Source organism: Podarcis vaucheri, assembly GCF_965113315.1.
Source record: "Podarcis vaucheri genome assembly, chromosome: 5".
NCBI classification, from domain to species: domain Eukaryota; kingdom Metazoa; phylum Chordata; class Lepidosauria; order Squamata; family Lacertidae; genus Podarcis; species Podarcis vaucheri.
Window position 1 is genome coordinate 29,090,726 of NC_138763.1, and position 20,620 is coordinate 29,111,345.

Sequence of the window (20,620 nt, forward strand, 5' to 3'; positions counted from 1 at the left end):
AGGTTCTTTAAAGATGCTTACTCCTCCTTAAGTGCACCCTTCTTGCTAGGTTCCTCTACGAATGCTTCAGGCTCTTGTTCTTCTGACATCCCATGGAGATACGGATTTAAAGGAGGTGGCCTCCAAAATGACCCATTTTTAAACATACGGAAGTCTTCAGTCCTCCATTTGGTTGGTGATTCACCCTAAAAAAAAACCACACGCATCCATGGTCAAAGCAGCCAGTATGCCGATCACAGGTAATATTAGAAGTTGCAGTTAAAAGTATTTTTACCTGTAGAATTGAATAAAGCTTCCACCGGTAGTATACATGGGCTGGAGTCTGGTTCTCAAATAAAAACCTAAATAAAAAGCAGAGGGTGTGAAATCAGAGCATGTCCCTATTGAGATCACTAACATAAGGAAAAGCAGCATTTCAACACCAGAAAAAACCTAGTTTCTACCACTATACCACACCCCTACCATTCTTTGATCAATGCAACATTCAAGACCTAGATCTTACAAGCAGCAGATCTGGTAGCATACCAGTATTTGCACTATACCACTTCAGGCTGCTGGTGAATATTCACATGAAACACTATTCAATCATAAGAGAACGGGAGTGAGAGAGATTTTGTGATTCTTATATTGGAATTTTATATTGTGAACTGCCCTGAGATTCTACAGGTATAGGGGCAGTATACAAATTTGATGATGCTGATGATGGTGGTGGTGATGATGAGAAGAAGAAGAAGAAGAAGAAGAAGAAGAAGAAGAAGAAGAAGAAGAAGAAACAAGACTGACATGTCAAGGAAAATGTTAGGTCAGTTTCCTATCCACTGTCATTTATTTTTTTAAAGAAATATAGTCAATTGTGTCTGAAAAGGTGCACTACACACAAATACTTGAAACCTCATTTTCTGCTTGCGAGAACTATGTCTACAAAGTAGTCGGGTTTGCATAAACACCTGTGAATAGCTGCACACAGCAGTACTGAAGCAACAATGACAGTACATGCAACAAAGACAGCACTGAACAGAAATAGAAAAATAAGCACCTGAACATTGGATTGTTGATTTCTCTGTTCATAATCATGGCTTCAAACATAGGTCCTTCACGCACCACAAACTCTATCATTCGATGTATCAGCGCAAGCAAATTCCTACAACAACAACACAGTTAAAGAAAAATTGATTCAGACCTAACACTAAACAAACTACACTCCACCTAAGGTATTAATAAATGGAGAAGATTATTTTTGCTGCACAGTTAGGAAGATTTATACAAATTAAGAATTTGGAGCAGTGTTCTGAACACCATGATGGGCAAAAATAAAACTAGTATAAAGTAGTAGTAGGTCCTGTGGCTCATTGAATTATATTAGAAAGAGAAATGCAATATTCTTTTCCAGTTTGTTGTTCACTTTTGCCTGAATCAGAACTAATGCAATAAAAACTGTGTTTCTAAATATAATAATGCAATTCTATGCACACTTATCAGGGAGTAGGGCCAATGAACTCACTGGGGCCTCCTTCTGATTAGACATGCATAGAATTGTGCTGCAGGAGTATACTCTTCTCAAAATTAAACTTTTTGTTTGATAAAATCTTTTGCTTAAGCTCAATTAAAATTTAAAATATTGTGCATAGACACACAAATGCTAACAATCAAAATACAACAGAGGCGGAAGGAAACGGTATGGCAGCTTATGCTTCAGTACTGCTGAAAGTTGAGTGCCTAAGAACCTGATCTTAATCAGGTTCCTTGGATGAGAAGCCACCAGGATACAATTTTCATTTTACTTTCAAGGACACTAGGAAAAACACTTTTCTTCAGGCGAGTATTTATGCCATGAAAAGGAAGCTGTCAACAGTGACAACATACCGCTTAGTAATAATAATTATTGAGCCACAAGTTCTAAACGCTTCTCTACCATGAACAATAATTTAAAGATTTTCAATCATTAGGCATTTCAAATTGCACTCAAGGATTTAAGTCAACTCATAAAAACAATGTAAAAATCAACTACTACAATATAGTAAGAAAAGTTTTTAATTTTGAAATATATCCGATTTGCTTACATCCTAAGTTAAGACAAGTCAAGGAAAGAAAGTTTCTTGAGCCTTCGTCTGCCTGTAACCACCTGAGCTTCCACAAATGCTTGACTGGAGAGCCAGGGGCCCTCCTCCGAAATGAGGGATGGGGTGGGAAGTTAGCCAAAACAGGAGGCGGGGGAAATCAGCCCAAACTGAGCTGGCCAACTTTGGCCACATCCAAAATTGCTGAGGAGTTCCCCCACCCCAACCCTCCAGAGAGGCTTTTCATGGGGTACAGGTGGCTGCAGCAGAAGAAAGTTGAAAACTTTTCTTCCATCAAACTCCATTGAATTAATTTATCTTCAGATACAAGCCTTTGACCACAATCCAGAGAAGAGCAAAGAGATCCATACACAATGGGGCAGGGTATTGTTTTTAAAAAAGAAGTATTTTTCTGAACAGCAGTAGTTTGTTGCAGTTTAAGCTTTCCAGAGTTTAAAAAGAAATCAATCCAATCAATGAAAAACCCATGGTGCATGAATGCTCATTTGCACATGAAAAGGGCTTCCCTGGGTTGCTCAGTTGTATACCAAGACAGATATCACAATATGTAATAGGTATTAGAATAAAAGCAGTACATTTCCCCCCCAGCAGCCCCAATTTCATCCTACTACAGATGCTATTTGCATTAAATCAAAGCAGTATTGGCTTCCTGCCACATTCAAAAGGTGTTTGTGACTACTAAACGAGATGCATGTCTCAGTATTTTAAAACTACAATTATTCCTAAGTGTCATACTCTGCTTAATGCTTTTCATAGATCTTCAATGTGCATATCATTGCACATTAGGACTTTGTCCAATCTTAATCACTCACAGGTAATGCACATCTGTTTGACAACTTAAAAAGGGAAATCTGTTCCTACCTTCATGAATATTAGGACTATTCTTACTACAATTAAAACATGCTGTTAACTACTAGAAGCAGTCTAGAAGTCTTATCCTAAAAACTTTCTATGATCATCCAAGAACCGCTGCTCAACACACATTCCAAATAACTTAGTAATCATTTTACTCACTGCAGTTTTCTGGAAGTCTCAAGTGGAGAAAAAAATTCTGAGTATCCACAAACTGTATTTGAAAATACTGGGAAGTCATTTTTGGTTTTGACCTTTAAGAGCCTTTGGGATCACATTACTTACAAGTAATTGGGGATATTCAGTAGTGGCACACAAGTTATAAAAAGCTATTAACTGAGGTGCTTAGGCTTCACAATAAGCCCTGATGGTAAGCCACTTCTCCTCTAGCACAAACCTGCCCTTCTTTGCATTCCTTTATTACATTTGAAAGTATTACGTCCCCCCTCCCCAATGTTGATTCTGCATATCAGCCTCTTATGCTCCAAATGAAGTTTTTTAAAAATTAAACCAAACCCTTTATCAAGGAATAAGAGGTCTGCAGCATCCAATCTCTGAAAACTTTGCATCACACCCAGGAGCAACAACAGGACAGGATGGCAAAGTTGTTAAAGATGAGCTACAATCTTACCACTTCTTACTGTTCAAAGCTGATGCTCTTGCATTTTGGTCGCTGAACAGCATCACAGATAAAACTAATTTACTAGAAATGTTGCGGTCTCAGTAGATCAAAGGATATACTGGAAATGTTCATTAACTGTTTCACCAAAATTATGTCAATAGAATATCTAGTAGGAGGTTCAAAATACTTCATATTAATACTTTCAAATACAGTTATAGATGTACATAGGAACAGTTTCTATGGCACAGACTGAAATGCTGCAGTGAGCAAAATAGGAGCACTGCTTTTTCTAAAAGATATTAATTTAAACGCTAGCCAACAAAAATCTATCTAAATGTTTGCAACCACGTTCTATTGGCCCATCTCAACTATCCCCCATTGCACTAGTACTCCTCAACACCAGAAGCTGCAACTCCTCTACGTTAATACTGTGTGTTTTATGTATGGAAAAGATGTCTTCACTGCTCTCTCAAAAACTTACAGCCTTGCTACAAAAGTACTGAGAATGTTCATGACAAAAAACAGTGTAGCATGAAAGGATGATAAGTTTAAAAATTTCAAACATTACGTTGGCCAACAAAAAAGTCTTTTCAGTTATAATAAAACCACATTAATTGGAGCCGATCGTACCAGTGTCTGGTCAAAAACTGTATACTTTCCCAATCCATCCCATGATGTTTTCCTGGTCCCCCGCTGCCGCAGACAGTTCAGCTGGTGTTGCTCACCAAGGCCAATGTCAAAGAGAATTTGAATTCTTTGGTGTTCCTTTTTCTTTTCTTTTTTTAAAGCAAGTGTTTGTGTTACAATGTTTGAGAATAATTTTATGCTTGGCTGAGCAAGGGTATGCCTAGCACTTACACTGCACTAATCCTGAGTTGCACCCTTGGTGTCAAATCTCTGGGCTATGTAGCTATCTTCCATATTTAGACACTCTTAACTCGGGGAAGCAAAACGTAATTGGGGCAAGTGCAACAAAACAGCCTTTAAGGAAACATTACAGAAAAGAACATATAGTTATCCTAACTTTAGTAACCAAATTCTTCCAATGATCCCAATTTTATATCCTCCATTAAACCTTCTGATAATGTAAGTAGCATTTATATCTTTCTGGTTATCTGTGTAGTTAAACAAGAGTGCCCAAATTGCAGCTCTGCAGATGTTGTTGGACAACTGCCATAATTCCTTACCCCTGCCATGGTGGCTGGGACCGATGGGGTGTTCATAATCCAGCAACATCTAAAGAGTCACAGGTTAGCTGAGTAAATGCTCATGGGATACTCTTAGACTATCTGGATAAGAGAGACTATACTAATATACCCCATTAAGCCATCAGTCATTCGGCAAATATATACCACTCAGAATTTTACTGAAGTACAGCAGTCTTCATTCACCTGCAAAAATAATCCCATATTTAATCAGTTTAAATTATTATTCTGAACTGAAATACTAGTTAAAATAAATGAAACCTCAATTTTAATATAGACCCCAACATTCTCACTGCCAACCTGGGTGGTATAACCATTGCTCAGTCAAGCCTAAAACTTTCCTCAACATGACACTTTTTCTGTAAAATTCCAAAAGGGGATATTTGCTATATTTAGATCAGTAATAATAAAGAAAAAAATGTACCTTTCTGTTGGGATAACCACTTTGACTATGGCTTGCGACAGAGTCTGTATATGAAGTCACATCAGATAATAAACATAGAATATGTGAGTATTGTTAACAAGTAACAAGCAAAAAAATACATATGCATTGAAAATACTACACATCTATCACAAGTTTTGCAGGCAATCACTGCTGCGAAGTAATACACTACGGATTTACATAAAGAGCAAATGGCTGTGTGCAGCGAACCACTGAAGGTTCACGAATTTCAAAGCACTAGAACATTCCTGAGAGAATGCACATCAATGCACTGAATAGGTGCTATACTGGCAATGGCAACAATCTAGAGGAGCAGGCAGGATCCATGCACACAGCAGGGCTTTTCTTTTTCCGAACAGCAATTCCCCACTACTTCATCAGTAGCCATTTCCAAAGGCCTCTTGCGTTTTGGAAACAGTTTCCTAGTACAGAATAGGGGAAAGGCTTTAAAGGAAGTGGAAAAATCAAAACCTTACTGTGCCCTGGCAAGTCCACTGCATGCATATGAAGGGGCTTGCTAGATGAAAGACCAATGTAAAAAGAAAAAAAGAAATCTTCTTTCCCTTCCATATGCTACTTGGGTCCTGCACAAACTATAGCTTATGGTTTACTTAAGCATGATTAAGTAATCAGGCTGTGAGACTATGTGCTCCTTTCCATCCCCTCCTTTCTGAAGACTGATTTCTCCAATCTGCACCATTGGCTTTAACCACAGTTAATCATTACATCTGCAGTAATATGGACTACATTTAAGGCTAATCAGGACTCTCACTTAACCAGGATGAGAATGCAAGCTTGGACCTTTGATTTCAGATCCTGCTTGGGGGAGCGATCCCTGGGTAGCCTTGCTCACAGCCAGCAACACTGCCAACACAACTGTCAGCCATGGTTAAGGCCAACATTGGCCAATTTACACTTCAGAAAGTGATGGGGCACACAACCTTGCAGCCAGCTCTCAATTCAAACAAGAGTGTTACATTTGCACTGGCCTCTAGTTCCCAACCCGTCCAACTCTAAAGAACTTTACAACTTATTAAATCATTGTGACCTTACACTTGGTTTTAAGATATACTTACCATGTTCTAAAGACTAATATCCTTTTAAATATCCTGCCCTCTTCAGCTACTGAATCAATGTCTGAAATAATTTTCTTCATTTAAAAAAAAACTAATTGTGAGCTCAGTTTAGTGTTAATTTATCTGCCTGGATTTAAAATTTAGCCTTTTAAAGTGAAATAATTTAGATAATGCAAATCTGGCAGCTAACAAAAAGGGGGACATAAGAGGGGGGAAAACCAGGGAGCGTGGAGGGGGAAAAAAACCCCAAGATGGTCAGATTTAAAAGTGCAATGAAAAACAAGGCCCAATTCTGTGGCATAAATATACCAAGGCAATGCCTCTGAAATGAGGCTTCTTAAGCTAAGGCAGGGAACAACTCAGTTTTAGCTAAGACCTGGACAGTGCAATTCTATAAAGACAATATTAAAGACTACCATAGATTTAGCATTTATAAAGATGAGGTATGGCCCTGGTTAACTTTTTACCTTCTCAAAATCCTCCTTGTTTTTTGGCGGCGGCAACATTGGAGCATTTGGGTTCTTCAACCTCTCTCTGGGCTGAGCATTAAATGGCAGGCCTGAAGGAGGTGGCGGGAGAGTATGCTCCATCATGGAGGGGGGAATATATATAGGATGTGGAGGAATAGGAACAGCTTTGCCCCAGCCTAGTTTCATTTCAAAAGACATGATCATCTTGCCTGCCAAATGAAAGATTGCATTGGTTTAGAAATAGGCAAGTTGAAAGAAATAGCAGTATTTCAATGAAAACATGTGGTGTCCACATAAAAGCTCACTTATTGTGTCATGTATCAAAGAATAATGCTGCCTGCTGCTGCCAGAAAGTGAATTCTCCCCTCTCCGCTAAGTCCTGCACTCTCAGTTTTATTTAGGAGAAATGTATGCTTCCAATCCTTAAGAAGGACAAGAGTAAGAATCTAGCTGGACATACTGCGCCTATAACAACTAAGCATTGCTGACCCTGAAGACCAGCAAGCATAGTAAAACTTTATTACATATAAAGGAGTTCTAGTTCAAGTATCGGAATACTCACTCATGTGCCTTCAACTTTTATGAACTGCCTACACAATCTTCTACACTGGAAGGCAACTCAGGCAGCCTTTTAGATTACAAGTCCTTTTTGACAGGAACACAACTTATTTTTGTGAAGTGCCCAATACTTGCATAGGGTGTACAAAAGTGGGGGGGTTTTCTCCCCCTTTCCTGGATTCTTTCACTCTGGAATCGTCAAAGAAATTCCATTGCTACCTCCTAGCCTTTGCCTTTTATTAATTTGTGCCCCACGAGGGAATGATTAATGTAAGCAAAGATGTCTCTTTGTTGTCTTAGTTCCACTTGAGTTGGCTCAGAAGGGTTCTTCTAAAATTTTGAGCACCCCACAATGGGGGGGGGGAGACATGGAGCACAAATGAAAGAGAAAATATACCTCTACCCCCAATTAATTTCTACTAAAAAGTACATTGCTTCTCCCAATGCTTTTCCTCAAATGTCATATTTCGAAAGTTTTTTTGAAACCCTCTCTTTACCGTTTAAGTTCTTTAGCGCACGTTCAGCATCCCTCCTATTCATGAAAGCAACAAATCCACAATTCCTCTCTCTCGCTCTTTCTTCATCAGTTCTTGGCCACATAATTTTGACACTTGCCAGAGGCCCAAAGCGTCCAAATTCTTGACACAGCATCTCTTCATTCATCTATAGCAAATAGGAAGAAACCAGAATGTGATTCAACGATTTCCTTTCAACTGGACACAAGAAGAAAGCAGCTAAGGAACCAGGCATTGTAAAAGTGTTGTGAGAAGGCCATGAATAAGGCAGACACAGATTGAAGGCTCACTGTCATAGCACCAAATCATGGTTTGGAACTAGTTCTAAAACATACTACTCTGCTGTACCTTTAACTTGCAATACAGATTTACTTCCTTGCTCACTGACATAGCATGTGGCCACTTATCCTGCAATTAATTCCAAGGTATGGGAATGGTGAAAAATCTGCCAAATATATGCTGGTCCAAAAGCCTAGGCTGTGTGAGGAGAAACAATTGGCCACTCCTCCCCAGACACAGCAGGAAGGTGAAGGGGAGAATAAATCAATGGGGGAAAGATTAGACATAAAGCAGAAAGACTAACAAAAAAGATAATGGGAAGTGCAAGTGGGCAAGCAGAGATTTTTTTCTTTTCTGTGGCTTTTATGCCTGGCATGAGAATGTTGGTATCTCATTCCATCAATCTTTTTTTAAGCAGGAGGGTGCACAACAAAGTTATAGTGAAGTATCTTCACTCATGTTGTTAGAGCTTGAACCATACTTTCCACTATATTTAAACATGAGAATATAGGCCACTTTTGGAACAGCTTTCTGCAAAAAGTACAGTGGTAACCTCAGGTTAAGAACTTAATTCATTCTGGAGGTCCATTCTTAACCTGAAACTGTTGGTGCTGACCTTTAAAGCCCTAAACGGCCTCGGGTCCAGTATACCTGAAGGAGCGTCTCCACCCCCAGCGTTCTGCCCGGATGCTGAGGTCCAGCGCCGAGGGCCTTCTGGCGGTTCCCTCATTGCGAGAAGCAAAGCTACAGGGAACCAGGCAGAGGGCCTTCTCGGTAGTGGCGCCCGCCCTGTGGAACGCCCTTCCAGCAGATGTCAAAGCGATAAACAACTACCTGACATTCAAAAAAACTGTTCAGGGAAGTTTTAAACGTGTGATATTTTACTGTATTTTTGGTTTCTATGGAAGCCGCCCAGAGTGGCTGGGGAGGCCCAGCCAGATGGGCAGGGTATAAATAATAAATTATTATTATTATTATTATTATTATTATTAACCTGAGGTACCACTTTAGCTAATGGGGCCTCCAGCTGCTGCCATGCGATTTCTGTTCTGTTCTTAACCCGAGGTACTATTTCTGGGTTAGTGGAGTCTGTAACCTGAAGCATCTGTAACCCGAGGTACCACTGTAAACAAATAAATGGTCGCCAAGTACAGCAGATAAAGCTGGAACTCAGAGGCCGAAATTCAAATCTCTACTCAGCTACTGATAATTTCATGCAAAGAGATTCTATCAATTCCCTAGCTGTAAAATGAGAATTGACATTTCATGGTTGTTCAGAAAAAATGGTTTTAATACACCTAAGTGCTATCCGAAATATGTACAATAATATTTGTATACTGCAGACATGGGAATATATATAAAGTTAACACAGGAAGGATTGGTCCAAACATCAATTACTGCAATCATTACCTGGGGATTAATGTTTCCCAGGTACAAATTTGTCGTACTTGGATCTCCTACATCATGTGAACCTGGAGCATAGTCATCCAATACTAAAAAGAAAAAGAAAACAGGATGTAATCTAAAGTGTAAGTTTTACATTAACAAAAGATTTTAATTCAATAGTTATGAAACTTTATTACCACCCGAAGATCTGTTTCTTCTTGAAGGCGTATCCACTAAGGGAAGCAAAATATGCCTATTAATTCCACAGCTTTTGTAGACTTAAATAACTACAATAAAATTATAATAACTACTTACTGGAACGGCGTTGGCCATCTGAATCCGATTGAGGCGGCTCAAAACGACTTAATCTACCTTTGGTTTTATGTCTTTCATCACGCTCTTCTTGAATTCTACAGAAGATATTTTATGAAAGTGGTAACTGGTTGGAATCCTAATGGCTATAGTTAAATGGGTTTTTTATTTTAAAAAATTCAACACAGAGAGCAGCCTGAAGCATTTTTAAATACTTTAAAATAAAGGTCCCACAGGATGACTGTTCAATTATCCTTGTGTCAAGTCATCATGTTTAGCCCAAGGTAATTCCACTTCAAACAGGAGCAACTTTCCCCATTTCTCCAAATCTACAACGGGCTGGATCAAGACTAAGTTTATTTAAATCCCACCGCAATCAATGAAATTAGTTATAACTCTGATTTCAATAGGGACTAAATTCAAGAGTCTGGATCCAACCCAATAAAAACTGCATGCACAATTCAAAATTTCACAGGTGACACTTTCGTCTCATTGATGTAGAGCAACCAGGTGCCTTCCAGAGCTCTGGACTACAACTCCCATGGGCCCAGCCCTGTAGTCTTTACTTTCGAAACGTAACTTGCATTTTCATGTTATAGTTCAACATTTCAGTGCAAGTGAATGACAGCAGTTCTGACACAGTCTATTATACTGTACTTATGCTACTTTTTAACACAAAAAAATGTATTTTAAAACTCAATGAAAATGTAACTTAACCGTAGGCCCGTTATATTATCAATTCTGCATTCTATGCATGGCATAGCAGGTAAAGAACACCTCCACTGGCATTTTGTTCATATTTTATTAAAACCAATGAAAATAGCCTACATTTGTAAGAAAAACACATATAAACACCAGAAAACAGAATAATTATGTAGATCCATATTTATTACTGGGCTAAAATAAGAGGAGCCAGGATTTTTCAGAACACCCAGTATGTTTTTTTATCTTCCCTAATTCATATATATTCTATTGCTTCTATATTTTGTGCAATTTTCCAAATTCTAAACAAATCTTTACAGAAGGGATTATAGGGCTACAAAATTTCCAAGGCATTAATATTTTTGCTAACATTAGAAGACACTATCTAAAATTCAAGCAATATACTAACAGGACTTAGGTTATTTATTCATCACCAATCTGTCCTATGTTGATGTTTTAACAGAAATCAAATTCTGAAAATCTGATTATCTGAACCAACATGAAGGCAAATACTTACTGTTTTAATTCTTCTTTAAAAAGCTCCAAATTGCTCTTTTTCTTTTCTTTCTCCCCCTTCTTCAAAGGCTAATAACACAAGTTGAATAATATTCAGGAACACACAATGACCATTTTATCAACATCTCAAAGCAGTTTACAGAAAGAATAAAACATTATCAGTAAAAAAAATACCAGTTAAAGGCAACTGTTTAAAACATTCAACAAATAATTATAATGAACAATTAGCTAAAAACCAGATTAAACCAGTGGTGGAGAAGAAGAAGAAGAGGAGGAGGAGGAGGAGGAGTTTGGATTTGATATCCCGCTTTATCACTACCCGAAGCGGCTAACATTCTCCTTTCCCTTCCTCCCCCACAACAAACACTCTGTGAGGTGAGTGGGGCTGAGACTTCAGAGAAGGGTGACTGGCCCAAGGTCAGCCAGCAGCTGCATGTGGAGGAGCGGGGAATCGAACCCAGTTCCCCAGATTACAAGACTACCACTCTTAACCACTACACCACACTGCCACAGTGGAGGTCTGGGAGCAGAGGTGTTATATGCTGGAAGGGTCTTACTTCTGTCAGCAACCATACACAGCATTCTGCACTAACTGCAGCTTCCATATGGGAGCACAAGGGTAGCCCTACATATAGCACAGTGCAGTATTCCGGTCTTGAAGTAACCAATGCATGAACTACTGTGAATAAGCTTCTCCAGTCCAGAACAGTTACAGCTGTCTTACCATTCATAGCTGATAAATGGCTAAAAGGGCTGAGGCTACCTGGACCCCCAGTGACAAAGCTGTATCCAGAAGTACCTCTGGACTGCAAACCCGCTCCTTCAAGGGGATGCAACCCCATCCAGGCTACAGAATTGCTCTGTTTCAAGGACACAGGAAAACACCTACGCAACCTCCATCCTGTCAGGATGCAAGCTCAAAACCTATTCACACTTCATCAATATCACACGTCAACACTAAAATGGCCTGTAATTCAACACAGAGAAGCTGCAACGCCATATAAGAGCATTATGTTGAGGGGTATTTCAGGTGAAGAGGAGAGCCACAAATCACTTGCACCCCATCCCAAGACCCGCAGAAGGCTGTGGTATAATCCCTGAGCTTCTCATAACAGCCCTATCCTGTGCTGGCTGGTGATGAACAAGATGCCTTTCCTTATGTTTGGATAAAATGGGGAGAAGACTCACTAGCCTTCAGGTAGGATTTCACAACCTTTTCCCTCTTATTAATTTAGTTATTTACTGAAACTAATATAATTAGAAAACAGCGCATTCTTCTAGAAATGTTTCTTAAATCAAATACCACCAGAATTGATGTTATTTTAAATTCTGCACTGTTTATGCTTTCACAACTGTAAGTCACTTTGAGATATTTTATATGGTAAACAACAAATAAATGCAATAAATAATGATAACAATATTGACTTTTTCACTTTTCGTAAATAACACCAAAACATGGTTTGCCACTACAGGAATTTCCTGTTTGTCTTTTCTGCTTTATTCCATAATTTTCATCTACATCACTTTATAAGATTCACTTGAAAAGCATAAATAACTAAAATAGTAATTAATGTATTTTCAAAACAAGATATAGGGAAACAAAAAACTTGCAAAATCTAAACTTACTGGCTTTTTGGTTTCTATTATTAGAAGGGATGGAGGCCTCTCATTAGAAGACGATGACTGGCTCTGGCTCTGGGTTTTTTGATCTGCAAATCTTGATGAAGGTTTGTAGATTTTCCCTCGTTTCTCATCAGTTTCGTGTTCTTCTGAAAGACAGGCTAATAGTTACTGAAAGATTCTATTTGAACACACTAGCAATGTGCCTTTTAACTTCCTCCCCTTTTAAACAGTTTCCCAACCCGCAATATCACAAAATGAGAAATGCACACCTTTCCAAAGGTGTGTTTTTTTCCCCTCCTTCTGCCAGATTACATGGGAAGCAGGGTGTTGCTGTTCAAAAATCTCAAATCTAAAGCCCCACTGGGCTCTCAAAATGAGATGCATGCTTTTGGGGAGGGGCATAACAATTGTGCTTCATGGTACTTCATCATTACAAGGAAACATGTCAGAAATATTTCTTAATCTGAAACCCAAACATTTTAAGTGGCATAAAAAAATTAAGTAATCAAAATATTCCTGATAAATAATTCTATGTAGTATAGTGGCATATCTTACCTTTAGATGCGTTAACAATACCTCCTCTGACGAACGTCTTCACTTTATTACCATCACTTCCTTCAAAGGCAGCAAGGAATTCTTCATAAATTTCTGCAGCTGCCTTCTCATCCTCCTACAATCACCAAAATGTTTTGCAAATTACTAATTCTGAGAGATTTTCATATTGTTTATTCATTTTTGTACCCATGCTAACCTGAACGACCAACAAAGGTGTAGGATACAAATTCTCTTGCCACTATACTTTATCCCCACATGAAGAGGAAACTCATAGATTTAAGTTAGCATTACTGGATTGGATCCTAAACTGCTCTTTCTTTAGTTTAAGGAAGGGGATTTCCATTAAGTCCTTCCTCCATTTGCAGCCTCCAACAACATATCCCATACCATGCCCAAGGTATCTCAGCATTCATGAGCAGACACTGAGAGAAGGGGAAATTCTTTAGCAAAATAGAGATAATATAATACTGCCCAGATTGGATATCTTCAAAGTTGCAATTAACTTTTTTCAGGTGGCAGTCGTTAGGAATTGTCATTTAACAATGCTTTCAGTTTTTCCATTTACCAGTAAATGTAAGAAGCCTGCACTATTGAGATGCTTTGTCTTAAGAGTATTCCAATAAAAATAACTGTCATTAAATGAGCTTACATTTTTTTCTCCACTATTTAAATATTTTTGCTTCTACTCCCTATGGCCACTGGAAACACTTTTGATTCATCCAGGACACAATAGTAAACATAACTAAAAAGGGACACCTTGTTACTAAGTAAAACATGTCAGATCCAAATTGATGACGACACTGGAAAAATTTCTCTAAAACCTACATCACGACTACAAATAAAACTATGAGTATGAAGGATACAATCTCCATTTTCAAAGGGAAGACTCCAATCTCAAGATAGAATCTGGGACTAATTAGAAACATAACGGCTACAAAGAACTGAGACTGGAAAACCAGGACATGGTATAGCCAACTGCTGTGCCTGTCCCTGATGGCAGACATACTGGGGTGTTCAGTCCCAATTAGTTAATTTGCTTCTCTTGAACTTTCTTTAAGACTCAGTTAGAAAAAAAAGGGACCCCCCCCCAGGTTCATTATAACCAGGATTAAAAACAATAAACACCACACACAATAGCCAAACTGGGCTGAGAAGAAATTTGCATGCAAGATGCAAAGAGTGATCCTGTGGCCCAACCTACTCTTGGTTAGAACTTGCATCTTACTGGGCTAAACTTTTCTGTCTGAAATCTGTCCATTGGTTTAGAGAAACAGCTGTGTGCACAATTTAGATTTGGCAGCAAATTTTAAGAGTACAACAGGAAAAACAACACTAAACAAAGTCAGTATTATCCAAATAAAAGCTTCTGATTTTATCAGCAACAATCTGTGAGTAGCAGCAATAAGTAGAACATATCCATCTGATTAAATAATAAAAAAGTTCCAAAGTATTACCTTCTTTTTCAATTCTTCCTGTTCTTTCTTGCTTAAAGTTCTCTTGGCAGCACTCATCTTGCCAATACTAAATGCTTTAAGTTTGCTTTCTAAAAGTGGCTGCAAGAGAAAAAAATATTAATTCGATCATAAGACTGGGATTTTAGATGCATTCATTTATCCAGTAACACCTGAAGTGCTCTGGGAGGAAACTGAATTCCTAGATCCATTTCAATCAGGGTTTAGGTTCTGTTTTGGCACGGAAACGGTTTTGTTTGCCCTGTACGATGACCTCTGTCGGGAGAGACACAGGAAATGTAGTCCCCATCTGGATAGGGATAGCCTAACTTCTGCCATCTGTGCTCTGGTAGCCTGTGGGTTAGATTACTGCAACACATTATACGTGGGGCTGCCTCTGAAGACAGCTCAGAAACTTCAGCAGCCAGGTTGCTCAACGGGGTAAGAGAGTTTTGAGCGTATAATGTCAATCCTGGCCTGCCTGCATTCACTGACAATTCAAAGTGCTGTGGAGGCTCCCCGCTTGTGGAATGCTCTCCCCAGGGAGGCTCACTTGGCACCTTTGTTATGTATCTTTAGGCACCAGGTAAAAACATTTCTCTTCTCCAAGGTCTTTGGCAGACTAAGAAGTTCTCCTCACAGTTGGAAGGATCTTATAGGTGGGGAACCTGGACTTAGGGGACACACACCTCTGCCACCAGGAAGACAGAGAGCTTGTGCCTGTGACACTGCCCCAAAACTCCACATTTTCCTGGGATGGGGTGGATATGAAAAGACTGGAAAGTTATTTGCACCACTGGAAATCAGCAACCAAGCTAGGCAACTTTGAGATGCTGAAGACTAGGATTCTTACAGGTAGAGAAACCTGTTAGTCAAAGGCACAAGACAGATATCAGGAAGATACAGAAGAAAATGTTTGGGTAGGGAAGGGCTGGGGGTTTACAGGCCAAATAAAGTTTTAGAAGAGGGAAGAGACAAGGGAACAAGACATGGTGATCTGGGAGGCAGAACAGTAGAAAAATCATAGGTTATAGAAGGGATGGGGAAAGGGTTCAAAGATTAGGTGAATTTAAGTTTATATTAAGAGATCGGATGTAGGGTGGCATACAAATTTAATTAACAACAACAAAGTACTTTGTGATTTTGAGAAGATCCATATCTCAAAGCAGGATCTATATCAATGAGCATGGTCTTTAAAATACGTTTTACAGAACACTTCTTGAAATGCTCAACCACATTAAAACTCATTCACACCAACAGTATACAATGATATTAAAGAAACTGCAGGCCATTGTACTATATCCAACATGTAGTACAACTGACAAAAAGCCCACTTTGGGAAGGGAATGAACCAAAGTAACAACAATCATTTTTAAAGAGACAACAGCTCATACATATCCATTGGTGAGGACAAGATTTTTGTTAAGATTTTTGCTCATCCACCTTGAGACTTACATGATTCTCTGGAGATCCAGTTACACGTGTTGTGTCCGGCACTCTGGCCTAAAAATGAAGGATATACAAGAATTACATTCTGGAGGCATTTAATTGGTTGTCAACACATTTTACACCCATAAACAATCAATTTTCTTTTGAACTACCTTCACCATCAACTCAAAACTCAGGTTTGACCATTCTGAAAAGAATTGTGAAAAATACAGTCATCTCTCTACTCCAGGGATTCTAAAATGAGCTCAAGTTCTATAAGGGCAATATACTTTTAAAAGGAGGGGCAATATTCTTCAAAATTATCTGGCTTATTTTTAACTGAACTAAGTGGTCACCTCACCATCTAGGATCTTTGATATAACACTTTTCTTCACTTTGTAAGGCTTTTCAGCAATAATCCTGAAGTTGTCTATTCCAGGTACTCCAATGTGACTATCTTCATTTCCAGCTGCTGATCCAGAAATTCCTTTATCTACCTCATATGTAATCCACTTGCTATAAAGGACACAACATTTTAGTAAAATTTTATATTCCTCCTATTTTCATTGACCAAAATCCAATCTGCTATTCAGACCCTGGAAAGAAACCACATAATTTCATTGCAGAATTTAATCGGTAACTTTATTGCTTTGTTTCTTTTTGACGTTCGTGAATGATTTAGCTTTTGAATACTGATTTGAAAGGAGCCGATTAAATCATGCAATGAAATTATGTGGTTTCTCTCAAATTAGTATTCAAAAACTAAATTAATTCACAAAGGTCAAAAAGCAACAAAACAAAGTAATAACGTTATGATCCAAACACCTGCAAAGGTTCAATTTTAGTCTATTTGTTTTGATCAACTGAACTCTATACTGTTTATTAAGGTACCTGCTATTTGAGACAGAACGAGTTTTATGGTTCATTGGATCTGTAATAGTAATAGGGGTTACTCGTGCGTAAGTTGCCGCCACTCCTGGCTAGGTTGCCTGGTTAAACCTTTCTGTCTGGACAGCCCTTCACTTCGTGGCTGTTTCAGTCGATAGCAGAATCCGTCAGTGGGCGTTTCTTAAACCCTTTCCAGCATAAAAACGCCAAGTCTCCTCCTACTCTCCCTGCACGGAAGTCTTCTGCGCATGGAGGGTGTGGGTAGCGGAGGACCCGTGCTCTCCCCGCTGGTGTCCGGCGAGGAGTCCTGGAGCCCTCTCGCCGATTCCCCCATCTGCCCCCCTTTATCCCTGGTGTTGCGCTGATTTCCTTCCCCAGCTGATGAGCTGCCTCTCTCCCTGCTGGGTCCTTTTCCAGCATCACTTGGGAGCCTTCCCTCCGCCTCTGGCTCCGATGTCAGTTCCCTGACAGGATCCTTGCCTCAAATTCTCTAAACAAGTCTATTCTGCCATGTTATGAAGAAAACCATTTGTCTAACTTTCTTGTTCAATAAATATGTGAACACTGGAAATAAAGTAATAACTGAAACTGAATCACAACCTGGTAATTTATTTTCTAATACAAAAAACTATCCAACTTTATTGAAAGCCAAGCACTGGTAGAAAATGGATTTTATTAGTATCTAGAAAAGAAGCAGGTTTCAGAGACCATGCATCATTATTACTATTGTTCCGTTCCCATACAACTAAAATGGCAATCAGTAACAATTTCTCATTGATTTTAACAGGCTAAATTTCACTGATTTTACTACAGCCTAAATTTTGTTGTTTGTGGGACTTAAGAACAGATCTCTCAATGCATCTGCATACAATGCAAGTGGAAGCCTTTCCCTCTTAAAATAAAGGCAAGAATATTGCATTTCCTTTACTATACAAGTAATATTTGGATAGATAGAATGGGGGGGGGGGACTTGCCAGTGTTTTCTACAGAAATAATCCAGTTGAAGACCGTATTCCAGGCAATGGCTAAGATTCCAAAAGCTGCTCGAACACACACAAGTGGCTTGCACTGCATAAGTGAAACTCATTATCCTCTCCCCTCTTGGAAGAGCTGAGCCCTATCCTGTACCACACAGTACTTTTGAAACTGTTCAGTTTCAAAGGCAGTTTGCCAGATGATGTGGCAGGGTATGTTACAGGGTGGGGAGAAAAGAGAGTTAACCAAAAAACTTGGGTTTCAGCTTCACAGTTATTGAATTGGGGTGAATAAGCTTTTCTTTACTCAACTCTGCACTGTGCAGTCTGCTTAAATCACCGCTGCTCTATATTTCTTCAAACTGTCCCAATATTTTAGGAAAACTTGCTTTCCCATAGAAAGTACATCAACTAAAATCACTTGAAAGAAGGTGGATGCTGTGCAACATTTGGTCAGGTTAGACATAATAATCCCTGCTTCATAAATGATTGTTTTATGAAGTCACTGGTGATTCTCACCACCACTACCAAATTGTAGCGTGGGGGTAGCCAACTTGGGGGTAGCCCTTCAGATGTTGGAAGTACAGTTTCACTCTGCCCGAGTCATTATGACCAACAGTCAAGGTTGATTAGAACTGTAGCGCAGCAGCACCTAATGAACCAAGTCCTTTTTTTGTATATTAAACTTTTAACCTGCAAATGTAATAAGAGTTTGGAGCAGAGCTGGCAACACTCCTCTCAGAAGGGCATTCCACTTGCTCATTAAACATTAAAAAACTAGTGCCTGAATTTGCTTTGCTTTCTGTTCCTTTTCTTTTTTTGTATCATGTCTGTTAAACTGTAAGAGTGTAGGTATGGACAATTTGTTTCTTAAATATTTGTACAGCATCTAGAAAAAATATACCAGTAGGTGCTTTATTTATTTATTTTTAAAAAGGTAAAGCCACAACACCACATTTTCCCAGTACTGCTGATTATTTTATTACTTGATTTAGAACAAGGATAGCCAATGTGGTCGCCTCAAGTTAATACATTGTTGGACTACAATTTCTGTCAACCCCACTACTGGCCAAGCTGGCTGACGCTGATGGGAGTTCAACATCTAGAGAAGTCTACTGGCTACCATTATTTAGATGGTTCTTGATCTCCAATAATGCACACATAATCCTTAGAAATACAACCAAAACAAAAATACCTACATGAATATATGAATAAGAATATATGTCAAACAATTCATGTATAAAAAGACTAAGGAAACAACTAGCTGAAGACACATTATTCAATGTGGTTGTGTACTTTTGATGTTTAATTTATTGTTTATGACTACTTTTAGTTTTGTTATGTTTGTAATTATGTGATTTTTTAATATATATGTTGCAGACTGCCTTGAGCATGGTTTTAACTTTGGAAAGGCAGTATACAAATAAAATGATTAATTGGTCCCAAGTTAAAAGCATAAGCTATAACCTCTGTACCCTCCTTTATAGTAAACATAATTTAATTCCAGAAACCCAGTTAAGGTGGCAGCACAAAACCAAGGGAAGTATTTTCAATCTATACCTAAAAACAAGAAACTTTTTGGGAACGAAATCAGTCAATAAAATTCTGAAATGTAACTCATGTAAGGAGGAATAAACTGCTCTAGAACAGCTTTAACGTGTCAAATAAGGAAGGACCATTTCACTCAAGTCTATATCCATATTTTTCCCCCATGTAACAAAAGGCCTTGTACATCATAACGTACTTTATGGTGTGTAAATTCAATGAAAAGCCAGTCATGAGAATTGTGCAGCCTTGTTAGCAATGATCTACAGTTTAATCATTTCTGTCATTTTTAAGTATTGCATCTCCTTCGTGACAATGCAGGACAATACATTCAAAATACTGTAAACTGCTACACTGTCAGCTATCTTAAATGGCCCCGCGTCGCAAATATGTGCCAATATTACCTAAGTAAAATGATCGCCAGGATGCCTAAACTGAATGTCTATGCGACTCGGAGGTGGAGGGGATGCTCACAAGCCTGGATCACACACACCAGACCTCTCTCTCCAAGCACACGAGGGCTTAAAAATGGGGAGGGGAGGTTAAAAGTCCACACCGAGATAAACTCCCAATAATAATAAATGCAGAATGGAATCGTGACCCATATACACCCCACGTTTTTGCAGCCTTTTCCGAAGAAACACCAGAGAGACGGTGCATCGGAGGAGCGGGAGAACGAAAAAAGAGAAGCAGCTCTTTCCCGGAGAGAAGGGAGAATTTTTTTAAAAAATGCATAAGGAAACGGAGGCGACGCGGCCGCTCCGCTTCCTCCCCGCTATAAGTCCCCCCCCCTATCCGTCGCCCTCGCACCGCCACCGGCCGAGCTGGGAGGCGGGAGAGAGACTAGGCCGCGAAGCCAACCGAGCTCGCTCCCTCGCCCGCCTGCGCACCACGTCCCGCAGCGGCGGCACGCGCGTCTCCAGGCCGGCTCCCCGCGCCCACCCACCGGCACTTGCCCGTATGCCCCCCTCGGACCAGGCGGAGCCGCCGACTCGGCCCCAAGAGCGGCCTCACCTTCGCACTGGCCTTCTGCGAACCGCCTGGCGTCTTGTCCGCCATCTTGATTCTGTTCCCCCGCTCGAGCCTCAGCGGCGGGAAATCGAGCGCCGACTCCACGGATTGGGAGAGAGAGGGATTCTAGGC

The 20,620-nt window shown here is 39.5% G+C and overlaps 1 protein-coding gene across 5 annotated transcripts in view; it reads right to left on the reverse strand.

The window, feature by feature from the left end:
* Nucleotides 1-20,620, reverse strand: part of U2SURP (U2 snRNP associated SURP domain containing) — a 35,619-nt gene extending 14,999 nt beyond the window's left edge. The window contains exons 1-15 of one of the 5 annotated variants that reach the window (XM_082224009.1): nucleotides 20,492-20,620; nucleotides 16,098-16,145; nucleotides 14,646-14,744; nucleotides 13,192-13,306; nucleotides 12,640-12,779; nucleotides 11,015-11,082; nucleotides 9,799-9,893; nucleotides 9,684-9,716; nucleotides 9,508-9,590; nucleotides 7,801-7,966; nucleotides 6,743-6,954; nucleotides 5,182-5,225; nucleotides 1,037-1,141; nucleotides 275-341; nucleotides 22-185 (exon numbers count right to left, since the gene is read on the reverse strand). In XM_082224009.1, the coding sequence (XP_082080135.1) occupies nucleotides 22-185; nucleotides 275-341; nucleotides 1,037-1,141; nucleotides 5,182-5,225; nucleotides 6,743-6,954; nucleotides 7,801-7,966; nucleotides 9,508-9,590; nucleotides 9,684-9,716; nucleotides 9,799-9,893; nucleotides 11,015-11,082; nucleotides 12,640-12,779; nucleotides 13,192-13,306; nucleotides 14,646-14,744; nucleotides 16,098-16,145; nucleotides 20,492-20,536 (1,484 nt within the window). In that variant the 5' untranslated portion in view covers nucleotides 20,537-20,620. Of the gene's footprint in view, nucleotides 1-21; nucleotides 186-274; nucleotides 342-1,036; nucleotides 1,142-5,181; nucleotides 5,226-6,742; nucleotides 6,955-7,800; nucleotides 7,967-9,507; nucleotides 9,591-9,680; nucleotides 9,717-9,798; nucleotides 9,894-11,014; nucleotides 11,083-12,639; nucleotides 12,783-13,191; nucleotides 13,307-14,645; nucleotides 14,745-16,097; nucleotides 16,146-20,491 lie in introns of those variants that run through there. The other 4 variants (XM_082224008.1, XM_082224007.1, XM_082224006.1 and 1 more) reach the window with 4 other exon arrangements.